Source organism: Salvia hispanica, chromosome 1 (assembly GCF_023119035.1).
Source record: "Salvia hispanica cultivar TCC Black 2014 chromosome 1, UniMelb_Shisp_WGS_1.0, whole genome shotgun sequence".
Classification (NCBI taxonomy): domain Eukaryota; kingdom Viridiplantae; phylum Streptophyta; class Magnoliopsida; order Lamiales; family Lamiaceae; genus Salvia; species Salvia hispanica.
In genome coordinates this window covers 31,487,538-31,513,512 of record NC_062965.1, presented here as the reverse complement: position 1 = coordinate 31,513,512, position 25,975 = coordinate 31,487,538, and the positions used below count along the sequence as shown (strand labels likewise).

General features: G+C 37.2%; 3 protein-coding genes and 1 long non-coding RNA gene across 4 annotated transcripts; all 4 read left to right on the top strand.

Annotated features, from left to right (window-relative positions):
- Positions 1–2,520: 2,520 nt before the first annotated feature.
- On the top strand, positions 2,521–3,704 carry LOC125194215 (protein ORANGE-LIKE, chloroplastic-like; the record flags this gene model as incomplete). The annotated part of the gene is made up of 3 exons (XM_048092323.1): positions 2,521–2,885; positions 3,273–3,390; positions 3,471–3,704. Coding segments are annotated over exons 1-3 (552 nt in total), but the record flags the coding sequence as incomplete, so codon positions are not given.
- Positions 3,705–3,732: 28 nt separating this feature from the next.
- On the top strand, positions 3,733–5,001 carry LOC125209847. Its single transcript, XR_007174349.1, has 2 exons — positions 3,733–4,064; positions 4,640–5,001. It is a non-coding gene; the product is annotated as an uncharacterized LOC125209847 (long non-coding RNA).
- Positions 5,002–6,645: 1,644 nt separating this feature from the next.
- Positions 6,646–8,964, top strand: LOC125206526 (40S ribosomal protein S14-3). The gene is made up of 6 exons (XM_048105775.1): positions 6,646–6,775; positions 7,455–7,574; positions 7,755–7,800; positions 8,305–8,390; positions 8,490–8,619; positions 8,726–8,964. The coding sequence occupies exons 1-6, from the start codon at positions 6,773–6,775 to the stop codon at positions 8,791–8,793; spliced, it is 453 nt and encodes a 150-aa protein (XP_047961732.1). The 5' UTR covers positions 6,646–6,772; the 3' UTR covers positions 8,794–8,964.
- Positions 8,965–23,963: 14,999 nt separating this feature from the next.
- Positions 23,964–24,991, top strand: LOC125221613 (NAC domain-containing protein 90-like). Its single transcript, XM_048123814.1, has 3 exons — positions 23,964–24,123; positions 24,233–24,516; positions 24,605–24,991. The coding sequence occupies exons 1-3, from the start codon at positions 23,964–23,966 to the stop codon at positions 24,839–24,841; spliced, it is 681 nt and encodes a 226-aa protein (XP_047979771.1). The 3' UTR covers positions 24,842–24,991.
- Positions 24,992–25,975: the final 984 nt, after the last annotated feature.

The window sequence follows — 25,975 nt, the reverse complement described above, 5'->3', positions numbered from 1 at the left end:
CTCTTGCCAAGCAGGCAAAGATTTACCTACGCGGAAAGGAAGATTCATTCGGATCGACATGAGAGCCCAACTGCATTGCCAGAATCCATGTTGTATATTTTCTATTTGAAAGAGGTTGACCTCCTTGCTTCTCTCGTGTACACGCCGAGCCCCTTTTCTCCTCGGCCCACGGAGACAAAATGTAGGACTGGTGCTAACAGTTCATCACGGAAGAAAGGACTCACTAAGCCAGGATCACTAACTAATCTAAATCACTAACTAATACTAATCGAATAACTAATACTAATCGAATCGAATAACTATTACTAATCGAATACTAATCTAATATAATAGAAAATACTAATATAATAGAAAAGAACTGTCCTTTCTGTATATTTTCCCCGGTTTCGTTGCTATCGCGGGCTTTACGCAATCGATCGGATTAGATAGATATCCCTTCAACACAACATAGGTCATCGAAAGGATCTCGGAGACCCACCAAAGTACGAAAGTCAGGATCTTTCAGAAAACGGATTCCTATTCGAAGAGTGCATAACTGCATGGATAAGCTTACACTAACCCGTCAATTTGGGATCCACCCAATTCGATATGTTATTTTCCTTGGGAGGTATCGGGAAGGAATTGGAATGGAATAAGATCGATTCATACAGAAGAAAAGGTTCTCTCTTGATTCTGTACCTATGGGATAGGGATAGAGGAAGAGGAAAAACCGAAGATTTCACATAGTACTTTTGATCGAAAAATCAATCAGATTTATTTCGTACCCTTCGTTCAATGGTCAAATTCTACAGGATCAAACCTATGGGACTGAGGAATGATAATTGATATAAAAAAAAGAGAGTGAAAAAGAAATTAATATTAAATAAAAATGAAGTAGAAGAACCCGAAGAACCCAGATTCCAAATGAACAAATTCAAACTTGAAAATTTCTGATTCTCGAAGAATGATGGGCAAGGGGATTGATCGAGAAAGATCTCTTGTTCTTATTATAGGATCGTGATTGGATCCGCATATGTTTGGTAAAGAGAATAATCTTCTCCTTTGAGAATAATCAAAAAATCGTCAACAAGGGCGTTCTAGTGCGTTGTAGATTCTTATCCAAGACTTGTATCATTTGATGATGCCATGTGAATGGCTAGAAACATGTAAAGTGTATGGCTAACCCAATAACGAAAGTTTCGTAAGGGGGCTGGAGCAGGCTACCATGAGATAAAAGATCTTCTTTCTAAAGAGATTCGATTCGGAACTCTTATATGTCCAAGGTTCAATATTGAAATAATTTCAGAGGTTTTCCCTGACTTTGTCCGTGTCAACAAACAATTCGAAATACCTCGACTTTTTTAGAACAGGTCCGAGTCAAATAGCAATGATTTGAAGCACTTCTTTTTACACTATTTCGGAAACCCAAGGACTCAATCGTATGGATATGTAAAATACAGGATTTCCAAATCCTAGCAGGAAAGGGAGGGAAAGGGATACTCAATTTAAAGTGAGTAAACAGAATTCCATACTCGATCTCATAGATACATGTAGAATTCTGCGGAAAGCCGTATTCGATGAAAGTCGTATGTACGGCTTGGAGCGAGATCTTTCATATCTTTCGAGATCCACCCTACAATATGGGGTAAAAAAGCCAAAATAAGTGATTTTAGCCCTTATAAAAAGAAAACTGATTCTTAAACCCCTTTCACGCTCATGTCACGTCGAGACTTTTTTTTATTCACTCTGAAAAATTCACACAGAACTCACACACAGGGAACACACGCTAATCTTGAAGAAAAGAGAGGTTTCTTGGAGAAAGAATTCTCTTTGTTCATTGACTCACTGCTAACTAGATACAAGTAAAAACGGGCTTTATAAGTAGCTAAAACGAGTAGTAACCGCTCCTAACAGAATTGGAGCCAACTAGAGCATTAATAATAAATATAATATTATTATCATTTGTAATTAATAATTTATTAAAAAAATTTCTATTAATATTTTTTTATAAATAAAAAATAATAATAAGTACTATATTTTTAGTTTGGTGTTTAAATCAAATATATAATATAAAATCTTGATATTTTCCAAACACTGGAAAGTAAAGTGTTAAATTCTCTAAAAGTCTGTTACACATCGACTTGGTGATGATCCAATCTAATCTATATAAGTGTGGATAACCCTCCCCCTTATGAGGCCTTTTAAGGGGTGAGTGGCCCATTTCTAATATAAAGTTATTAGGAATCATATTCCCGGGTTTCATTTTCCCGAGAATCATTTTCCTTTCTAACTTTACTTTTCCGTCAACCAAACATGACCTTAATTCTTCACGTTTTTAAGAGCGTGGACTCATTTCTTACAATTATTAATAGTAGTAATAATATGACCCTGAAAAATTAAGTAAATTAGTAGTAATTCAATTGGAATTGTCAAGTTGGACTCCATGTTTAACCATTTAAAATGTCTATTTCAGACACCATGCTATTACTCCTCGTAGCCAATAAATCTAAATATAAGTTGATGACGCCAGACTAAAACTAAAACTCTAGAATAGAAGTATGGAGAAATATGTAAAGAAGTGAGTTTTGAAGGGGTAAGATTCAGTTATAGATTCCTTTAAAATTCCGATAGACAAACTTACAAACCGCCCATCCCCTGTCCCCGCCGGTCTCTCTCTCTAAGATTTGGATGAGCTGCTAAATTAACATGGCTTCTTTCTATGCTCCCCTGCCTTCCACGCCCCACGCCTATAAGCGTAATTTTTCCAGCAAACCTCTCATCTTCTCCACACATCCAAAACGCCTCCTCTTCTTTGGAAACGCCTCAAGAACCAAGATCATTGCATCTTCATCTTCTCCGAACGATGCCTCCGCTAATTCCGATGCTCCTGGAGACAGCGACGCAAGGTTGATTCTAGAAAACCTCCTTAATTCTTCTTTTAATTCTTTAACTGTGATTTCTCTAATTATAATCAGTCAATTGCCACTTTGTTTTGTTTTTTTTTTCCTCTGTGGTTTTCCCGTTTGAAGATTTAATAATTGAAATTGGGAGGATTTTGGACGGGTGTATTGATTCAGTCTTATGTATTCAGTGCAACTTGAAAACATGGTTTTGTGTTTTTTTATTTTGATTTCCTTGCAATCCTTTAATTTGGGAGCATCTTAATTTATAACTGATTTCTCCTTCCTGCTGAATTTCAGTTATTTAGGATATTATTCTGGAATGCTTTGATGATATTGTATTAGTAGTAGTAAGATTATTGCTGTCAAAATCCTCATCGTTTTACTCTGCAGCACTTTCTGCATTATAGAAGGGCCAGAGACTGTTCAGGATTTTGTTCAGATGCAGCTGCAGGAGATCCAAGACAACATTAAAAGTCGACGCAATAAAATTTTTCTTCTTATGGAAGAAGTGAGCTCCCTATTCTATTTCTTTCTGTATTTCTCCCCTTAGGCCAGCACGATAATATTTGTTTGTTTCCTTCACTGAAGTTGAGGAGGCTGAGAGTGCAACAACGCATTAAAAGCATGAAATGGGAGCCTGATCGTGAAAATGAGATGCCGGATATACCGTCATCAATTCCCTTTCTTCCTCATGTGGTAACTCTCCTGTGTAATCTTGCACATGATAGTATTACTATTGAAGTTTTCGGCTTATCTTCATTCTTTAACTACCTGCTTGTTGTGGGATTTCCTTTCGCGGTGACACAAGCCATTTATGGAACAACAACTTACTCATATGTCGGGCCTTTGATCTTTTCCCAGAGCTGGTCTAATTTGAAGATAACTGATTATATTACATATCTAACGAATATTTCTGCTTTGAGAAATCTGTAGACTCAAACATTATTATTGCGTAATTTTTTGCATACTCGAAGTTTTGTGGTGCAACCCTTTTCGTTACTGATTTCATGTAGTATAATGTTTCATACATTCTTATATTTTTGGATAGGGTACTTGTCATGTGCCCGCTGTTCAGCAACCGGTTTGCGTGTGTCTGTTGAACCCATTTTGACAAGCGCTACGGATCGCGAGTTGAACGTACCAACTACTTGCAGGTGTCAAAATTGCTCTGGGTCTGGAAAGGTATGTAATTCTGTTAATTTCTATCATATGCATCACCTCGACCTACACAGTTCCGAAAGAGAACAAAGAATAAAATCAAGCAATAGAACTTTTTATTGATGGATATAATGTGATTCTTGCTCTTTCTTTTCCCATTTGCTGGAGAAGATTTACATTCTTTCCTTTTCCACGATTAGTACTAATTCATTTGTATTTACTGATTTAGCTTTTGATGCTATAGAAATGACCTTCTATAACATATTGACTTGTCTTGTTTCTTTTAACCACATATCTAATGTTGTTATCTCAACGAAATCTCGGGAAGAAACTTGATGATTAATATATGACATTGATGTAGCCCTTTCAACATTGAAACACATGTGGAAGTTGAGATTATGAAGAATTGATTGATCATAGTTTAGGTTTCTATTCACTTTTATATTGTTGTATATCTTTCTGATTTGCACTCTCCTTGATAAAAAATTTAGTATTCTTGGATAGATTGAACTGATGTGGTATATAGTTTCCTAGCTACGTAGATAAGTGCTGTACATTTGCTGAGTTTTGCCTACTGATTAGTTTTGGTTTGATTATAGGTAATGTGCCCCACCTGCCTTTGCACTGGGATGATAATGGCTAGCGAGCACGACCCTCGTATTGACCTATTCGACTAGAGGGCAGGGCAAGGGCGGTTAGATTGATTGGCTCAATTCTAGTACCTCGACCGGAAGTGTGATGTTTGCTATAATATGGAGCTAACCCCATGATTCATATGTCACCAATGTGATGTTGTATCATCGAATGCTGTATGTTTATGTTTGTTGTTATCAGACGAGTCATCTATGGAGTGAGGACATGAATGACAATTATAATTAACAAATGTAACAATGTTTGTACCGTGCGAGACGTTCCTCTTGATTTTTTTGCGAATGACATATATAGATGATTGGCTCTGTTATTATTAATTTATAATATTATTCTGCGAATGACATATATAGATGATCGGCCCTGTTATTACTATTAATTTATAATATTGTTAGTGGAATGATTTAATGGAATATCTTTAATAAAAATAGTAAAAGTAAATTGAGACAATTAATGAAGATAAGATGATAATGAAAAAAATAAGACAATTAATGTGAATTTGATGGAGTACTTTTGGTCACTTACATAATTATTTACTAGGTCTTGTTCAGGTAACAGTGAGATATAATATTAAATCAGTAATATAGATGAAATCATGAAAATGAGATGATTGATAATGAAATACTAGTACAATCTAATATTGACATTAGTCATCTTTTAATATTTTTTTTATTCATTTATTTATTGTAATAAATTTAATTTTGGCTAAAGTTTATTTGAATTGATTAATATTTTATCTCCATGTTCACATGATTATTCTTATTTAAATATTTAACCACCCTTACTTTTAGTCATTATTTATTAAGTGTCGTTCGAATATAGTGAGATCTACAATATTGGATAAGTTACAATAATATCTCTCAATAATTAAATTAATAGTAATATGAATGAAGATGAGATGGTTAATAATAAGATACAATTTAATATCTTGATATTATTGGACATGTCAAGATGTATTATCATAACTTAAGTTTTTGAGAAAAATGTAATCGAATAAAAAAATAAGATTAGCCATAACTTTTAATTATAAATATTCGTGATAATCAAATGACTCATAGTATTATTACATAGGAGTGACCTCCATCAAAATTTAATTAAAAATAAATAAATTCAGTAGCTATTATTATATAATTAATTCATTATTCATAATATGTCATTAGAACATCTACAATAGACATAGACTAGCAATAGTCCAGCCAAAAACTCCTTCTGTTATATTATCATACCTTTCCCACAGCCTGTAATAGTCTAACCAAACAATAGCCCTAACAATAGGTTAGCATTAGCCTAGCCAACGCCCTAGCCCAACAAATAAATTGACAAATATGATTAATTCATTTTAATTGTTGGTGTTTATCAAATATTAAAAAAATGAAGTGCAATTAATTGTAAATATAGAGTATAAATAAAAAAAAATTAAAAAAATCGGCTAGCCGATTGCTCGCCACGCAATAGGCGGCTAGCGATCAGCTAGCCGGTTAGTCCACACCCTAGCTCTACGGCCTTGGTTTTTCGTCCGTCCAGCTAGCCTAACGCAATAGCGGACTAGTCGAGCACCCTAGCCGCACGTCGGTGGCTAGGGCGTTGGTTAGTCCGCTATTGTGGATACTATACATTATCAAATACTCCTACAAATTTGTGGTCTAATTTTTTAAAACAATTATTGACCCGTTTCTAATATGAAAATTGATAAGTATCAACCATTTTTATTAATTATTATTATTATTATTATTATTATTATTATTATTATTCAAATTTGTGATCTGTTTTAAATGGAGAGTTTCTAAAAGTGATATCGATCCGTTTCTAAATAAAGAGTGATATCAACCACTTTTTTAAATTATTATTTTTGTTTTTTGAACTTTTTTAAATTAATTAATCGATCTTATGAAAGTTTTAATTAAACTCAAAGTAGATGGGCATTTTGGTCATATCGGTTGCACCCGTCATTCTAAACCCTAGCCCCCCGAGGTATAAAATGCTAATACTAACATTAGTTGAATTTTCTACTACCTGCAATTCTCCACTAGGTTTTTTTCCAGAGTTGTGAAGCAGCGAAAGCCAATTTCCCTTTAGCCGCAGCCATGGTAAATCCTTAGATTTATGATATTTTGTTTCTGTGTTCTGTTTTTTTCAAAATATGTCACATCTATGATTGAATTTTTGTATCTATTTGTTTCGAATGTGAAATCATATTGTTTTGTATGATTGCGATTCTGCTTATTTTTTCCTTTGGATTTGAATGCTCATTCACTGCTTTGATGCATGCCCTGTTATTCAGTTTAATCTGGATTTTTGGGTGCATTACCTGAAATTTTGAAATAAGTGTTTATGGGAGATAACTTGGGTCGCTTTTCAATAGCATGCCTCTGATTGGATCAATCTGTTGTTTTACTATTGTCATTGCCTTTGCTAATTGGGGGAAGACACTATTAATGCATGATTTCTAGATTAAAATAAATAAATAATGCGAATCTACACGTTAAACAATTTTTTGATTTAATCTGATTCTGCTGATGTTTTGTGCTCAGGAGTTTCCATTTTATTTGTTTTGTGTACACGACCTTCTACTTTTCCTGTTTCCCAGCCTTTAGTGGCCGATTGGAATTTAGGATTTTACCATCAATCCTTAATCACTCTAAATGGGCATTTGTGTTTGAGTTACTGCTTGATGAAGTCGTTCTTGTTCTGCTGTTACTATGTTGTTGATAAGAAATGTAAGTGTGCGACTAACTGTGTACTTGATCATTTATTTGAATTTTATAGTCGAAGAGAAAGACCAGGGAGCCAAAGGAAGATAATGTCACTCTTGGACCTGCCACTAGAGATGGGGAGCTTGTTTTTGGCGTGGCCCACATCTTTGCCTCTTTCAATGATACATTCATCGTGAGTGCAGAAGTGTTTTATTAGCATATATTTACAATAGGGTTACTGTAATAACTTCTAATTTTATTAATTGAAATGATATCAATTTATTCGTATTAACGTATGAAGATCTCCATGTTTACATGATTATTTTTATTAAAATATTCAGTCACTCTTACTTTTGGTCACCCTTGTTTGCAGCATGTCACTGATTTGTCTGGGAGAGAAACCATGGTTCGTATAACAGGTAGTCTTTATAGTGGCTCTTGGCTAACTGACTTTGTACTTACTTTTTGTTATATTTACTTCTTGAAAATTTAGCCATCGGTAGTCTTTATAAAAAAATTGCAAGTGAATTCAATTTTTTTAATGTTCTTTTATAACTAATGACCCATAGCAATTATTGATTCAAAATCTCCCAATAGTTCAGCACTTCAGCTACAAATGTTCAATAAGTTTCTATCAGAAGGATATAGATTGGAGCTTTGGGATGGAATGTTTGAACAATTTTTCAAATTGCACGCAATACCTTGACACCACTTTGGGGTGGAGATACATGCTTTGTACAGAAAGCAAAGTTTGATAGGTGTTGCCAGTGAAAATTGTTGAAACACTCTTTTATTTGAAGCATTGATGTGCTTATATCTTATTCCATGTCTGCTCTAAAAGCATAGTTTGATCGGTGTTTCCTTTTCAAGTAGCACCTTTCCTTAGATTGATTCTGATTTTCAAATTTCTCTTTTAAATTTAGGTGGTATGAAGGTGAAGGCTGACAGGGATGAATCATCTCCCTATGCAGCTATGCTTGCTGCACAAGATATTTCTCAGAGATGCAAGGTTCTATGATATTCCATCTAAACTTGCTATCCTTACAGAACATGCCATGAAACTATTAGTCTGCTTTCTGTATAAACTGATCCCTGGGCAACATATCAGGAACTTGGCATCAACGCCCTTCACATTAAGCTTCGTGCTACTGGTGGCAACAAAACTAAGACTCCTGGTCCTGGTGCTCAGTCTGCGCTCAGAGCTCTTGCCCGTTCTGGCATGAAGATTGGCCGTATAGGTATGGGAAATTTGTTGATGTCTGAATGTTTTAATGCCTTTTTTCAATCATGTTTCATTTCATTCAATGGAACCTTTCATAATGGGCACGTTGTTTACACTTGCAGAGGATGTGACTCCAATTCCAACTGACAGCACTCGCAGAAAGGGTGGTAGAAGGGGAAGAAGGCTGTAATTTTGTCATTTTGGTCATTGTACTCGCAGTTGTCTGTGGTTCATTTTTATGGAGTTTCTTATTTCTTCCCAGTGTTTAAAAATTTATAGTTCTACCAAAACCCATTGATGTTTTTACTCTGCGACATCGACCAATTATGAAATACTATTACTAGTATTTTTGCTCGAACTAGCTTAACGTTGCACATCATTTATACTAGTACAACGCATCTTTATTTACCTCATTGCCTTTTTTGCATTAATTTGGTTTTTAGTTATAAATTAGAATTGTTAATGGTTTCTACTCCTTTTGTTTTCATCTATATCTAGATAACAATCGATTACAATCATTAATTAGTTCATATATTGCAATTTGCATCCAAGATTTTCTAAAGATTTGATTGTTTTATATACAATATTTTTTGGTCAACAACACCATGGTGGGGATTGTTGATATATCCAAGATTAACTTTCTCGAGCTTTTGACATTTTTCTATTCAGTTTAATGTGTTCAGAAAATATGGCCCTAATTAAATATGGCCCTAATTAAATCTGAAATGCATGAAACAAATATGGCCCTAATTAAATCTTTATTGCCCCACCACATGCGAAATGATTGTAGGTGTTTGGTTGTACACATTTGAGCTCCAGGTTTTGGTAGACATGCGAGGACGTTGACGACTTTGTCCTCCATAATGTGGCGGTATACCTAATATACCCTCATGCTTTTAGCGGCTAAATCGAAATGAAAATATTGAATTTACCTCCAAATGAAATTCCATATGTGGCGGCAAATGGCTGTCTTTAAATAATGTGTGACTTTGTCGACAGATTCATGCTTGTTCAAACTTTAATCTAGTATGTGTCCCGCAAAATGTATTCGTAGCATATGTATTCCATTCTTTGCCGATTCATTCTAATGTATTCGGATTGTGTTCTGTAGATTGATATGTCCAGTTGTCCACTACAATGGAAGCTTCCGGCGCCACGACGGTCGGAGGAAGTGATCCTTCTGGTATGTGGGTTTTAGTTGTACCTTTTTTTTCGGTTCTTCAGAGGTGGTTATGGATAGCGTTGACGTGTGTGATTTGTAGGCGCGCCTCCTGAAAAACCAAGTCGAAAGTATAAAAAGGGGGATCGCACTCGACGTCTTTGGTCCCATCGCAAGGAAGAATAGCAGCTACTTTGGTCGAACTAGTTGCGCTGGGTTGGAAATCAAACAACGATTTTCGAACTGGATACCTTCAAAGATGTGAGGATAATATCAGGCAAGAATTTCCGACCTCTGACATCAAAGGTACACCGCATGTAGTCTCCAAATTCACTGCATGGAAAGCAAGCTACACAAGTCTGCGCAATATCCTCGAGCGGACCGGTGTAGGGTTCAGTTCGAACGGTGATTACAAAATCAACATCGACGACGAACAGTGGGAGCACGTTGTTAAGGTAGTAACATTGCATATATCTGAGTGCGGTCTTGTTTATGCAGATCAATTGTCTCAATTTAGTTTTATGTGAGGTTTTAAAGGTAGACCTGAAAGCGAAATTCATGCGCCATAAATCATGGCCTCTGTGGGAGACGTGGAAGACCATCTTCGGGAAAGACCGTGCCACTGGCGGTGGGGCGAGAATATTTCTGTTGCAGCAGCGCGCCTGCACGATTCTGACGGGGAGATAGTCAATGCGATGAGAGCGACTCCCAGCCCCCCTTCGTGTCAGTCCCCTTCACTGATCATGACACACCGGTAGATGAACATATTGGCGATCACATTAGTTCGGGTGCAAGCGACAAGCAAACTGGTGTTCCCAAAACAGGGGATGAAAAACGTAAGGTAGCTAGTTCGGACGAACTTCTTATGGACTTTTTGTCAAATTTACATGCTGAGAGTCTGAGACTAACTCAAGGTTGGAAGTTTTGTCATCGAAAATTGGGTACGAGTTCGATCTAGGCCAGGCTCAGCAAGTTATGTTTCAGAAGCTGGGTGAGGTTGACGGACTCACCACACGTCAAAAATACCAATTGTGCAATATATTGGTGATAAGGCTAATTTCATGCATCGGTTATGTGGTGAAAAACACTATATTTTACTGGGTCTATTATAGTTTTTAAGCCAGGTGTGTGACGGAATCGCTAGATCCAAGAAAAGCCGGAGGAAACGGACTAGCGAAGGAAATAAAGGAAAGTGAGCAGAACTGAAGGGAAAAGAATGGCTAGAAGAAGAGAGTCAATAGCTGAGGGAAACAAAGACTATCTATACCTCGCTGGGCCCACTTCAAACGCCTATAAATAAAGGAGCATGCACCACACGCATAGGGACGAATTTTGCTCTTAGCTCACACACGAAAAAAAACACACACTTGGGAAATGGGAGTTCTGGGGTAGTTTAGGGTTCTAAGGGTCTTATCTTCCGAGAAAGTCAGTCATAACACCGTCCTTGCGAAGGGCGAAGAAACAATCTACTTACATTCTGTCTTTGCACCTTATTTCATTCGAACTTCGCGTTTTGGAAGTCGATTTGGTTGTTGCTGTTACCGATTATCTATGCATTCAGTTTGTTTTTGTCATATTGGTGTTATCTTGTGTTGATCTACGTTGATTCTGTTTTGTTTGAAGTTTTATTTCGGCAGTTGCATGTTAATCTCTGTTTGGGTCAATTCTGTGCTTGATCTGGGGAATACGGCGATAGATCTGTGTTATTGTTGTTGATCGGAAGTTGTTGGGCGATTCTGTAGCTATGGGTATGTTTTTGGCCGGAGTTTATGTCGGATGCTTGGATCCGGAGTGGATTTAGCATCCGAGGTTGGATCTGAACAGGGGATTCAAGTTGTGCATGGATTTTGAGTTTTCTATTTCCTTTCTGTCTTACTTCGTCTAGTAGTCGTAGATCTGTTTAGTTTTTAATTGTTCTTCACTAAATTGCTTAAATCCAGTCTGCTTTGTTTTCCGATTACGTTTCATACCTGTTTCTACTGAGTTTTTATGCAATTTGATTTGAAGAAGATGATGTCGCTGTTAGTTAGTACTTTAGTTAGTTGTTTTTCCAGCTTTTCGTCCGTACTCTGCTTTTTCAGCCATGGTCCCCACCGTCAGTTTATTTCCCAGGTCTAGGTAATTTAGAATAGTTTCTTAGATCTAGTGATTGTCTCGGTCTCCAGTTTACATGCATGATTTCCGTTTTGCCTAGATCTAGCTGTTAGTGTAGCAGATTTAAATTCCAAGTTTAGTCTAATTTCCTCAACCCAAAAAAATGCGTGGCAGCAGCCAACCCAAAAATAGTTTCCGAATCCTTGAGCATGTTCATTTCGCATCTGTCTCTGTGGGATCGATCCCTACTTCCCTGTGCTAAATTTTAGTATACGTGGTTGAGGGTTTTTGAAGTGGTATTCTGTGTGTCCGACGACCGAGATCTTCCAACGATCCGTGAGTTCCTAGACCTTGTGACCTAGAGGATTCACTGGACCTAGGAGTCTTGTTATTCCTTACTGTGCACGCAGTCTAAACAAAAAATAAGGAGCTTCAATTGGGCGATAAACCGCAGCGGCTTGAGGTTTTCATGGAGATGACCGAGCCTGACCGGCTTGGCTATCTTCTTGCTATGTTAGAGGAAGAAGGATGACTACCTTTACGTTGTTGTGTTTGTATTAGACTAGTCTTCGTATCGGTCATTTGTTTTCTTTTGTTGGTGTGAAGTATGTTGTGCTTAAGTTTGTTAACGTTTTGTATTGTGTAACCCATCAACCTTTTGGTTGGTGTATGGTAGAATATTGTATGGTTACTCCTAACCTAATTTTCCTATATGAATGACATGGATAGGCCGTGCAAGGTTGTGGAGTACACTACGCTACAAAGATGCAACATAAATCCACGCGTGACGATTAAAATTTATGTAGTAGATAATGCATACGTCGTCCATACCCAACTTACAACGACAATTAACAAAACAACCTTTACGCATTCTACGACCATAATGGCTTCAAACGACCTACTTACTCCATCAAACCAAAATACATTAACTTCTCCATATACATCAAGTTAGCCGTCACCAACCGAGGATAATCAAAGACATCCTCAATTCCATCTCACTTACTGGAATCCTGTTTGGCCATACGGCTATACGGCGAGTTAGATGTAACCGAACTTCCATTGGGGACACGGTGTTGGGAGCCTCGATAACATCCTGTCCAACGCGGGTACATGGGGCAGATAATGACTCAGTCTCAAACAATGTTGTCAAAGTAGTATGGCGGTCCATGGCGGTTCGCCCGAAAAATGCCACATGGATATGGCGTATCGGTATGGCGGGATATGGCGGTCATTAATTAAATATATAAAATAATATTTATATATTCATATATAATTCAAAAAATTAGAAAATAATAAAAATATAACATTAAAAACTCTAAAAATATGTAATAAAGCATAAAATAGAACGCAATTATATAAAAGTCTAGTAATTAAAGTCTTTAATTCAAGTGTTCAACAAAACATAAAACCATGATAAGCTTAATAGACATCAAGCTCAACATAGTCTTCTAGTTCATCATCATCACTATCATCGGCATCCATTTCATCTTCATCCTCCATTGCTTCATCCTCTTGATCTCCACTTACACTACCCTCAAATTCTCCCTCTTCCAATTCTTCATCTACAAGCTCAAGCCTTTTCCCTTTCCCTTTCCCTTTCCCCTTTTCTAGGAATGATAGGTTTCTTTTTCTTAGAAACTCTAAGACAACTTGAACTAGATGTAGAAGATTCTTTCCTCTTCTTTGACCTAGTATATGTCCTAGGCTCTCCAACACCCGAAGCCTTATACACCATGTTCCAATCAAGTGTATCATCGTCATCATGAACCAAATGATTACTACCATCAATATCATCATCATCATCATCCAACTCCCCAACTAGCTACTCATTACATCAATATCATCGAGAATAATAGGATCAAATCCATCGGTTGCACTAAGCTTGTTCTTATCATGCAATTTTTGGTTATATTTCACATAAACCAAATCTTGCATCCTCTTATACTTGAGCATATTTCTCTTTTTTGTATGAATCTACAAAATAAATATAATTAATCACATAATTGTTATTTATAAATATTATTAGATACTAATTCACTATTAAGTACAGTAAGTAATCTTTAAAAAAAAGTACATCAAGTAGTAAAGTAAGTACTAACCTGCTCAAAGACACTTCAATTGCGCTCACAACTGGAAACGCTACATGTCAAACTTAAGATTTTGATTGCAAACTTTTGCAAAATCCTAGTGTCTTTCCCAAACATAGACCACCAAGTAGCTGCACAATCATATATGTTACCAAATTAGAAAATAGAATTCAAAATTTTTTAAGTACTAAGTTTAAAGTTTCTCACCGGGATGTACAATCTTCCTTTGCCGTTGCGCAGCCTCGGTACCAAAGAAGTCGCCTGCGGCATTTGTGTACACATTCAACTCTTGAAGCTCCCTATCTTCCTCTCCTTGTTATCATAGAAGATGCTTGGATTCAGAAAATATCTAGCTTCATGCCATGGCCTATGGAGTTGACGACTCCATCTTTTATCAATTATCTTGAAAACATCTTCATATTTTTTTTCAATCCCATTGAAAGACTTCTTGATCGTCTCTTTCACCTTCTCCATTGCCTCATAGATGTAGCCCATCGCTGCCTTCTTCTCACCATCCACCATTCTAAGCACTCTTACAAGGGGACCCATTATTTTGAGAATGTAGACGACATTATTCCAAAAGGAAGTCATCATGACGGTCTTTGTTGCTTCGATCCCCTTCGCCTCCTTTGATAGCTTGTTGTGCATCCACTCATCACAAGTAAACATTTTTCTTAGGTTGTCCCTTTCCTCTTGAAGCCTTTACAATGATAGATAGGGCGTAGCAAATCGAGTGATGGCCGGCCTCACTAACTCCTTCTTGTTTGTGGTAGTCCTTAACAAGTGTAAGGTGAAACCATGACTATAAATATAGCCAACAAGACTAACACTCCTTTTAATTGTATTCTTAATCACGACAATCTTACCAATATCTTCGAGCATTAGGTCTATACAGTGTGCCGCACATGGAGTCCAATAAAGATGCTATCTCTTTGCCATCAACCACTTCCCGGCTGCAACATAATTACTCATGTTGTCTGTTACTACTTGGACAACATTTTCTTCGCCAATTTCGTCAACCACAGAGTCAAGCATCTCAAATATTTTTTCTCCTGTCTTCACAATGCCAGATGCATCAATAGATCTAAGAAATACCGATCCACTAGGAGAATTAACTAAAAAGTTAATAATACTCCTCTGTTTTCGATCAGACCATCCATCCGACATAATCGAGCAATCAACCTCCGTCCATACCTTCTTCTTTTTCTCCAATAATGCTTCAGTACGTTCCATCTCTTTGTGCAAAGAGGAACTATGGTGTCGTGATAGCTCGGAACTGGCAAATGCTTGCCAAATTCTCCAATTGATTTAACCATAACTTCAAAGCATGGCAACCGAATCGCGATGAACGACAAGCCTGCTTGATACCAAAACCGAGCAATATCCTGATGGACTAGCGCTACAGCTTTTTTATCAAGAGATTCTTTCACATTCTGTTACCTCATATTCTCTTTGCTTAGTTTTCCAGCACTTGCAGCTGCAGACCTTTTCATAAACGCATCCATCGACCCACTCACTACTGTTGCATCTTCATCTGCATTGACACTCGTACTACCAGTACCACCTAGAAACAAACTCTGTATACTTCGAAAAATCTGAGCTTCCAAATTTTTTTTGGATTGGAAGTGATCCCAAAGCTCATCTCGCACCTGTTTCGGACAACTAGGACATGCGGCAACCTTTCCTTTCCTGCCCATCAGATGCTCTTTTGCTCTTGTGATGCCCCCGTTCATCTCTTTGTTGCAAAAGTTGCATTTGACTTTATTAGTCAACTTTTCATCAACGGAAGAACAATACTTTCACCACGGATCAGTTCTATTTGAAAATTTTCCACTAGTGGCAGCTGTTGAAGCTTCTTCTCCATGAGACATTCTTGCAAATAAACATAATTAGTAAACAAAATCCAGAATGTTGACATGCTCTTGTTTATCACACAACTAGCTGATGATATCATTACTTTTTAAGTTTTTATACATTATAGAATGGGTAAAGCATATAATAGAACCACAAAATAGAAAAACACCTTGCCGGAAGGAGCTGATTGCTGGTCGCTGGAGGCCTGCTGTTGCTGGAAGGTGTTGGGCTGCTGTAGGCGGCGCGGGGGTGGCGGCGGCAAGTGGCTGGGCGGTGGCTGAGTGGGGATGTGTGGGGTTTAGGAGGCAGATTGTGAATATGAGGGGCTGTAGGGTGCTGGGCTGCTAGAGGTGGTGGCGGCGGCGAGTGGCTGGGCGGCAGATTGTGGAAGGAGTAGCCGTTGGTTGAATTAGGGTTTAGTTTTTCATTTTAATTAAATATTAAATGGGTTAGAATTGTTGGGGTGGATTGGTTTAGTTTTGGGCCTATGCAAAATTCAATTGAAAAGTAAAAAGCCCCATTAAAAAGTCAAAATTAGCACAAAAAAAGTCAAAATTGGCCTAAAATACCGCCATGGCGGGATATGGTGGCGCCACGACCGTGGCGGGCATGGCGGCCGCCACAGAAAAATGCCATGTATCGTTGTGGCGATGGCGTTTTCATTAAAAACTAATATGCTATAGCGCCATATCCCCGCCATAGCCGCAATTTGAAAACATTGGTCTCAAACCTTGAGCGGACGTTTCTACTCGTCAGCTTCGGTTCACTTGCGGGAGCAATTTGAGACGGATTGGCGACCCCTTCCTCAGGAAAAAGCTTACGACGTACGCCTACCCTGGTCGGGAAAGCCAACGATTTGACCTCTTCTTCGTCAGTATCCACCTCCATGTCATCCTCTGATAGACCAACAGTGCCTCCTGAACTTGATATCTCAATCACACTTATGGTTGTCTCTTCCACGTTGTCTCCTGCCCCGAAGAGTTTACGAAGACGGTTGTATTCGGCTTCTCTATGGTAGTAGTAAGTCGCGGCAAATGGGTTGGTTTACGCATATTCCACAGAGTTCAACATGTAAAAGTGGTGTGTAACGACATCAAACAAGACAAAAACAAAGATATCGGGTTTTTGTATTACCTGCATTATAGTCTTCCAAATTGAATCGACCGCGTATACAAAGTTATCAACCTTGTCCCAATACGTTCCTTTGGTGGTGAAGAGATGGTACTTGTTTAGAAGCTAATGATGGTTAGCGAAAGCGTGTTCTTAAAAATAATGAAGAAAACCCTCGGTCCAGGAAATCCGCTAGACACTGGGTCTAGGACCTCAGAGAACCTTGACCTACATGTCGTCGGGCACACAATCATTTCCTTAACTCCCTCTTCAAAAACCCTCAACCCACTTTAGCTAGGAAAACTAGTACGTGGAAGTAGGGATCGAATCTACAGAGATGAATGCGCAAATAAACATGTTCAAAGACTCGGGGGCTATATATTTTTTTTGTTGGCTGCTGCCACGCAATTTTAGGGTTGAGCTTTAATTCCTAGACTTGGTAATTGAAATATGCTACTCTAACAGCTAGATCTAGGCAGAAACTTAAAAACATGCATATTAAGGGAAATAGAGCGAGACAATTGCTAGATCGAACGAACAATTTCCTAAATTAACCTAGACCTGGGAAAGCAACTGAATGTGGGGACCATTTTCTGAAAAGGTAGAGTACGATTGAAAAGCTGCAAAATAACTAACTAAAGGACTAACTAACAGCGACATCATCTTCTCCAACATTTATCATGAAACAACCAGTTAAAACAGAGCAAGAACGAAGATCAAAGCAAAGTAGACGGAATTAAAAGCGACAAAATCGAAGAACAGTTAAAACTAAGGCAAATCTACGGCTACTAGACGAGGTAAAACGAGAATACAGAATTTAAACAACTAAATGAAACACAAACAAGCAGATCCAACCACGGGACGCTTAATCCACTCCGGATCCAAGCCATCCACAACAACCAAACACCATTACCATCTCCGATCCTCACTGATCTACGTAGATTTAACCGATCAACAACAGATTTCTTATAAAACAACTTCAAACTCAGATCAACCAACAAAGATCAGCAAATCAAACCCAAAACAACACAATAAGATAAAAAAAACATAAACAGACATATCCATTGCAAAATACGAGATATCCAACGATAGAAACAACACCAAAGTCGAGCCTCGAACAGCGAGGACTCGGCGAGTACCAAAAGTAGACAGAAAATTAAAGATAATTGTTTCTTCGCCTCCGTAGAGACGGTGTTGCACCCAAACTTCCGATGAAACGAGAACCCCCCTCAACTTTCCCCCAAGTGAGTGTGTAGAAAAAGTAGAAAAAAAACTAAGCTAGGAGCTGGAAAAGTGATGATCAAGTATATCTTCATGTGGATTGTGTGCTCCTTTTTATAGTGGATAGAGCTTCTAGACTGTTCTTGTGATTCCTATTTTGCCCTCCAATCGATGCTCCTCAGTCTAGTGGCTCTTCATCCTTCTGCTCAATTTTCCTTGCCAGCTTCCTTCACCATGCGATCTCTGTAATCCTCCTGGGGTTGGCATTTTCTCTACACACCTGGCTCACAAAGGTTTGTTAGACCTGTGAAATCGCAGAATTTAACCTTATAACCAATGCATGAAATTAGCCTTATCAGGTGGTTATGATATCGTGGAAAGTTTTGCGACGGACGGAGAGAAAGCTAATGCGGATGATGATTGAAGGTTCGGTAAATGATAGGCCACACTTATCACGTAGCTCTCGCGCAACTTGGGCCATCAAATACGTTGGGAAATCTTCTCCAATCCACTCAACTTCTTCCTTCAGCCGAATCATGGTATCAATGAGCACTCCGTCGATGTTCGAGGCCCAATTACCATAATGCTTGTTGATTTATGTACTTAGCACCACAATAGTCAACATTACATGTCATCACACTTCACAATGTACACCTAGCTTCATATTTGAGCTGTAAAATCGATATCTACATTTATTCCCTACTACATCCCTCGACCGAACTAGATATATGGGTCATGATTTTCAATATCTACCAAATCTCTCAAATCTTACTTGTCTAGTCATTCGAACGCGGTTCCCAACCCGCCCACTTGTGTGGTGGTTGGTTGCATAGCATGAAATGACCGAAAAACGTTAATATCCACATTAAACAAAGCTTATGTACCACAAATATGAGATGTATGCATGCACATTTCATGTAACGTGATACATTAGTAATACCTAGACGACATCTAATCATGCAAACTGCATACACATACGTCGTGATGCGGTTGTGGTGCATCTCGTAGGCATCCTTCGACGACAATGATATTTTTGGATTATGTTTAACAAGAAATTGTTGCATAACGTGTTATCAAAATAATACGCACATCAAACGGCGACGATGCCTATCATCCCCCATACTAACAAAAACCAACATAGCAGATGTTCGCTAGTGAACGACAAAGGGAGTTGAGAAAGTATACAGACACCATAATTAATACGACATCACAAAAACTAAACAAAGTGTTTGTCGCGTAAGGGAAGCCAGCAAATACAATACCATAGCCACTCTCGCCCAAAATGCAACCCAAATTCACGAAATTAACAAATCTATGGGCGGTTAAATGGATCAGGCACTTCCCCAAGGTCATTGTCATCCGGCGTTACTCGGCACAAGAGCTGCAATAGGGCACAGTACTCCGGCTCGTCTCAGAGGTAGTACGCAATGGCGAACGGGAATCTCCGGCTGATCCCTCCCACCCTGGTAGGACGAACACAAATTGTATGTTCCTATCACAAACCGCCAAAGTATTCGTTGCTATTTGGCCTTTACGCGTTCGATATCGTGGCTTGTCCGTACTGCTCACTAACACGTTTATATGGGTACCATCAAGAGCACCAAGACATCTCTGGCATTATGAACGCAACAAGCCGAGTTATTTGAATATCTGGAATCACAAAGTCATACATTCAACCACTCGTCACACCTGGAACCATTTCCAACGGTAGTCCAAATAGCCTTATGTCACCGCATCCAGCTTGGAAAGCAATATATCGTGTAGACTCAATACAGCCCCCAAGACTTTGTTCACGTAATGCGACATGGTGGATCCCGACCGCCAAAACTGGAACTTCACAACGCGATTCTTCTGATGATGCGCTAAGACGAGCACGAACATCGCAACTTGTTCTTCGACACCAACACACTTTCCAGTTGTTAGACCAGAACGAATGGAAAGAACACGACATAGGCGACCGAAAGTGTTCTGGTTCATTCGTAGGTTGGCGAGGCAGTCGTAGTCAGTGAGCTTAATAAGCCGATCCATATGCTTCACTTGGATAGGAAGCTTATTAAGCACACTGTAACGCCGAGCGTTCTCCAGAATACGGAGCCGCTTCTTCCGGCCTTTACATTTCAGATAACGATGAATTAAAGATGTGGTTAATAAACACAACTGTTGCGTTATATTCTCCACCATGATGCACACCAAAGCAGATTTACTACGTGATTTCCTCATCTATACCAACACCAGGCAGACAAAAAATGTTTACAAATTAACCAAAACATTACCAAGACACACGCTTTATCAAAAAACTGCAAATTGCACGAAAGGAACAAAACGCAAAGACGACAATCGGGACAACGCATAAATTTAAAAACTTACTTTCGTCAAACCGTCGATCTGGTTCGCCGGAACTAAATCGACTTTAACATATTCACGGAATTCAAAAGCACAGATCCAACTAAAAGAAAAAACATACGAGGAAAGGGGAATTCACCCAAAATACAACAGAATTGTTGACTGGTTCTAATGAAAAATCGGTATACACAACCATAACATTTAAGCCACCCAATATAAAAATCAAATCATGGTTTAAAGCGGGATACCTACTCACGGCAGATGCGGTTGATATTGCTCATTTGCCGGCTCCACACACGGTCGGATCAACACAGATCTGAGGAAATTGAGTGAATTAGCAAACGGTAATAATAGAGACACAAACAATGAAGAAGACGAACAAATTGCGAAGTATTTCGTGCGCTCGATACGAGATTCAGAGGAGAAACGACAAGTTTTACACAGGTCTGGTAGCATTTCGGTACGGTGTCATCACCGACTTTGATCTACTCTCCGGCGCAAATGCTCTTGTGTTGGGAAGACGGAGAGATAGAACGAGATAGAGAGAGAGTGTGGGAGTGGAAGAGAGAGAGAGAGAGTGAGAGTGGAAGAGAGAGAAGGCGTGTTGAACAAATGAGAGTGAATTTGTGGTCTGGGATTGTTTCGAATATTTCAGGGACAAATTTGGAATTTTGTCTCCAAATCTAGTTAACTGTAGCGGACCCGATTTCAAATATTGGCTGGCTTCCGTGATTTCTATTAGACGATAAATGGCTCAAACAGTGCGGGCCGGCTGCAAAGTGACGGGCTATGCAGAGTTAACAAATGGTCACCGAACCATGAGAATTGCATAGATTTGTCGTCTATTACGTCCAAACAGGGGTCACCAAACGGACCCTTAACATAATACGTGCTTGTTTGCTTGTCATAATAAACTTAAGATTTAATCCTAATCTGCCTTTAATAATAATAAATAGTTCGACTTTTTAGATTCAATTTTCATATGATCCATGACTAACTAAAAGCCCGAGACTCATAGCCCTACCCCTGCAACAATTTTAATCTGTCTTTTTTTCTCTTCAGCCTCGTCCTTTGCAGTCTCTTCTCTCTTTCTCAGTCTATTCTCACCCCATGCTTTTCTTTTCTCTTTAATCCATTGGTCGGATTAATCATTATCATTTGCTTAATTAAGTGTAAGAAATAAATTAATAGCTTAAATATTATCATTGGCAAAATATGTTAAATTTATGTTTGATCTTTTTTTAAAATTAAAAGAAATATATAATTAATCTTAATTGCCAAACACCTTACTGAAAGTATTTTATACATAATCTATGGGCAACCGAACAATAATACAAAATCGAATACTAATTTAATCCTAGACAAAATCCATCTTAATTTATTCCATATTTTATCTTACTATTTTGTCTGACGAACCAAACACCACCTAAAGTGTTTCAATTTTTTTCACTTTGGTCTGTTCCTTAAAATTTTGCACTTTCTATTTCAAGAAATTTTTGTTCTCTCTAATGGTGGGACCCGTTATCCACTAAATATACTTCAACCAATTTTTCTTTCTATTTTTGTCTTATTTTACCAATTATAAATTAAAGTATGTACCATTTCAAAAGTTGTTATTTTTAAGGATATAGGGAGTAATTCTTCAGAATTCAAAATGTGGCCAAAAACTAATTTTGTGGGAAATTAGCTATTGCGTCCAAGCTCATTTTTTAAACCAAGTTTTAAGTTCATCCAGATATACCAAAATTTTATCATAGTTCGTGATTTAGTTACCAATACCTCATTCATTCCAAAAAAATAAGGACATTTGAGATGACACGAGAATTAATATATAATTGGTAAAGTAAGAGAGATGAGAAGAAAGGTAGTTGAAATAGTGTAAGTGGATTTATTGGAACCCTCGCTACTATTGTAGCAGTGTTTAATGGAGGAATCTAGTGATATAAGTTGTAAATAAATTGATGTATATGAGTAATGAATTTGTGAAAACTTTTCATAAATGGAAATGAGATATTTTATGGAAGAGACGCAAAAGGAAAATGTCCTTATTTTTATGGGACGGAGGGAATAACACTTTATATATTGCTCCAATGTTTACAATTTATTTACCAAAGAAATTAAGTATTATATTATCCACACGCTAAATACACTCTCCTCCCAATTACAACCACCTAATAACTTTATTAAACCATGCAGAATATTAGCAAAAAGACCTAAAAACAATCTTGCATGCAATCAGTTTTATTACTAATAAAGAAGACCCTAACAATTAATTTATTATGCAGTCAGACCGTGTGGGACTGTGGGGTGTTTCTACCTATTTGTGGAATTAGGCAGACACGAAATCTAGGAGAAGTTTCGTGATTACTATCGATCATCATAGTGAATCATAGTATTCTAAAGGAATATCTTCTTTTTTCCTTTGCTTAAAGACTTTTACTTAGGAAATTAAAATTCAACTGTACATACTTCTTATTTTAAAATTAGTTACATCTAAAGAGCTTCACTTTAATGACTAATTAATCCATGTTTCTTATTTAAAAAACTAGTGTTGTTAGAAAAGTTGACTGCGTGTATAAGAGAAAGTTATTAGATGTGAGAGTTACTACTTTTAGTATACCATTAAATATGTATTTAAAAAAACATAATCAAACCATTGAATCAGGCGGAGGCAATATCCTGGTTGTATGGAATGCGTTGAAAAATAATTTCATGATAATTAGAATCGTCGAACTATCCAATTTTAATTCCATCGCAAAGTGTGGATAACTGATAAAAAAACACAAAACAAAACCAAATTAATGGTTGTTTATTAAACACTTGACATGCCTAAAATATTGAACCCACAGTTTTAGTTACCAGTTTACCACTAACTAGCTTAATGGAGATGGTATTATATCATGCAGTAATGTGCACGGCATATCCCTTTTATACACTTTATGTAAATAAATAAATAAACTATGTATCTTGACTATTACTCCCCCATCCACAATTAAAAGACACAACTTCCTTTTCATCCCTCCACAATTAATTATCTCATTTACTTTTTTATTATTTTTATTTATGGACCTCACATTACACAAACATATTTCACTCACATTTTATTATAAAATTAATAAAAGTAATAGTCACCTTTTTTTGAATCAATTTTCAACTACATTTCTTAAAATCTGAACCGAACAAACTCATGACAATTAATCGTTGTTGGGGAGTATAATTCTTCTAAGTATGTTGAATAAGGAAACACAAAAGGAATCGCTTGCCAGCTTGCAACTTTGAAAACTTTTTCACTTCAAATTAAAACTAATCTCAGTCTTTCTTAATGCAGAAAATGGAAATCTCTCCCTATAAATGTACCCTAAAAAATGAGTTTTTAACATGTCATTCATTGCCTCTTATATCTCCTCAATTGAATGAATGCATCATGTGTTTTTGATTGATAGATACATATATATATATATATATACTTATAAATAAATATAAACAAGTAATATGGATGATGAAGAAGTGGTTGTAGGTTTTAGGTTCTATCCCACTGAGGAAGAGCTGCTCTCTTATTATCTCCCAAAGAAGCTGAATGGCCCCACACCGGCTATTGATAGGGTTATACCAATCCTCCCTATCTACGACTACAACCCTTGGGAGCTACCACGTACTAATTAACATCAATTTTTATTTATTTTCCATTCTTGTAACTAACCTTTTAATTTTTCATGTAAATTATTTAAGTGTGAAGTTTATAATTGGGTGCTGTTGAGCAGAATTTGCTGGAGAAGTGTGTCGTGGCGACGGAGATCAGTGGTTCTTCTTCACCGCGATGCAAGAAAGGGAAGCCCGCGGAGGAAGACCTAATCGCCTAACCGAGACTGGATACTGGAAAGCTACTGGCTCTCCTTGTGATGTTTATACTTGTCAAAATATCCGAATTGGAAGGAAAAAAACCATGGTATTTTACGAGGGCCGAGCTCCCCACGGGTCTAAAACTAGCTGGAAAATGAACGAGTATAAACTCTATGATCAATCTTCTGCTGCTGCTATTCCTCAGGTCTGTTTCTAGGGCTTTATAATGTGAGTATTTGATAATGATTAATTGATTTGAATGTTTATATGAATTACTTGTCATGAAAATTAAGCTGAAGGAAGAGCTCAGTTTGTGCCGAATTTACAAGAGATCCAAATTTCCGAGGGCGTTTGATAGGCGGCCGGTGGCGTTGCACCACCACCATCGAAGTAGTGATGAGGTTGTGATGACAACTGATGATCAGCAGAATTCAGGTGTGGAAAATGAAGTTGATTTGGATATGGCAACCGAAATTGAACCCTTAGAAGATTGGGAAATAGGCATGTGGCTTAACTACTTTGGCATATGAAAGATCTGGCAAAAGAGATTAACTTCTAATATTGTGATATACTTAGTACTAGCAGAATCTTACATATTTAGCAGTAACATTATTTATAAGCAACGCGGTTAATTAATGTTCTTGCGAAGAACAAATTAGGTGGTTGGGGATTGCTCTACTTATTAATCAAGTGTTGGAATAATCATGTCTGGATTCTCTTTTCATGTGTTTTTACATATATTATCAATGAATATAGTACTACATATTATGACATGCAGTGCAGGTTTTTTATGGTAGTGCGAAGATTATCATTATGTTTCAATTTGTGAGATTATAAATTTTTTATATGTGATCATTGTTTAGACTTGACACGGACAGTTCAACCGGCAGGCCGGTTCATGACCGAACTGGCCAATTTCCTCGGTTCAAAATGGTTTGATTTATAGGGTTCATGCTAAATGTGAATATGTGATATGACTCTTGGATTAAAGTTTCTGTAATATGACTATTATTCAAACAACACTACTGCAAAAAGAATTTGATTGACCTCAAGTCAATCGAAGGAAAATTAAATGTCACATTTCAATTGATTTTTATTTGACTTTGATGGGATTGGCTAGTGATCCAAGTAAACTTGGACATGCTAAACCTAATCTTGTATTTTCACTTAATTATAGCTCATCAGAATATTTATTAGGACAACTATCATAATCAATATTGACTTAATTAATCTTCAATGTGTAATTTATGTAAAATTAATTCTAATTTCTTATCTCTTTCACTTAGAAGTTGGACGATATCATAGATGTGATATAAATATTTAGGATCCTTACTTGTTAATTAAGAGTAGGAATCTCGAATGTATAAAATTTATCATTTAGATCTTTTATCTATTAATTTTCAATATGTGTTGTTTGTTTGATCTTTTATCTATTAATTTTGAATATGTGTTGTTTGTTTGTAGGTGTAGGATTATTAACCTACCGATAGAGCTAGGTTAGTTGCTAGGGGAGTGATCAATTGCTAACTCGTCATTTAATTGTTAACTACAACTAATTCAAGGCCATATGATTTTAGAAAACGTGCGGTCTACAATTTGTCATGTGTAATTTTCGTTTTTATTAATTAAATCAAAAAAGATAAAAAAAAATTCCAAATTAAGGT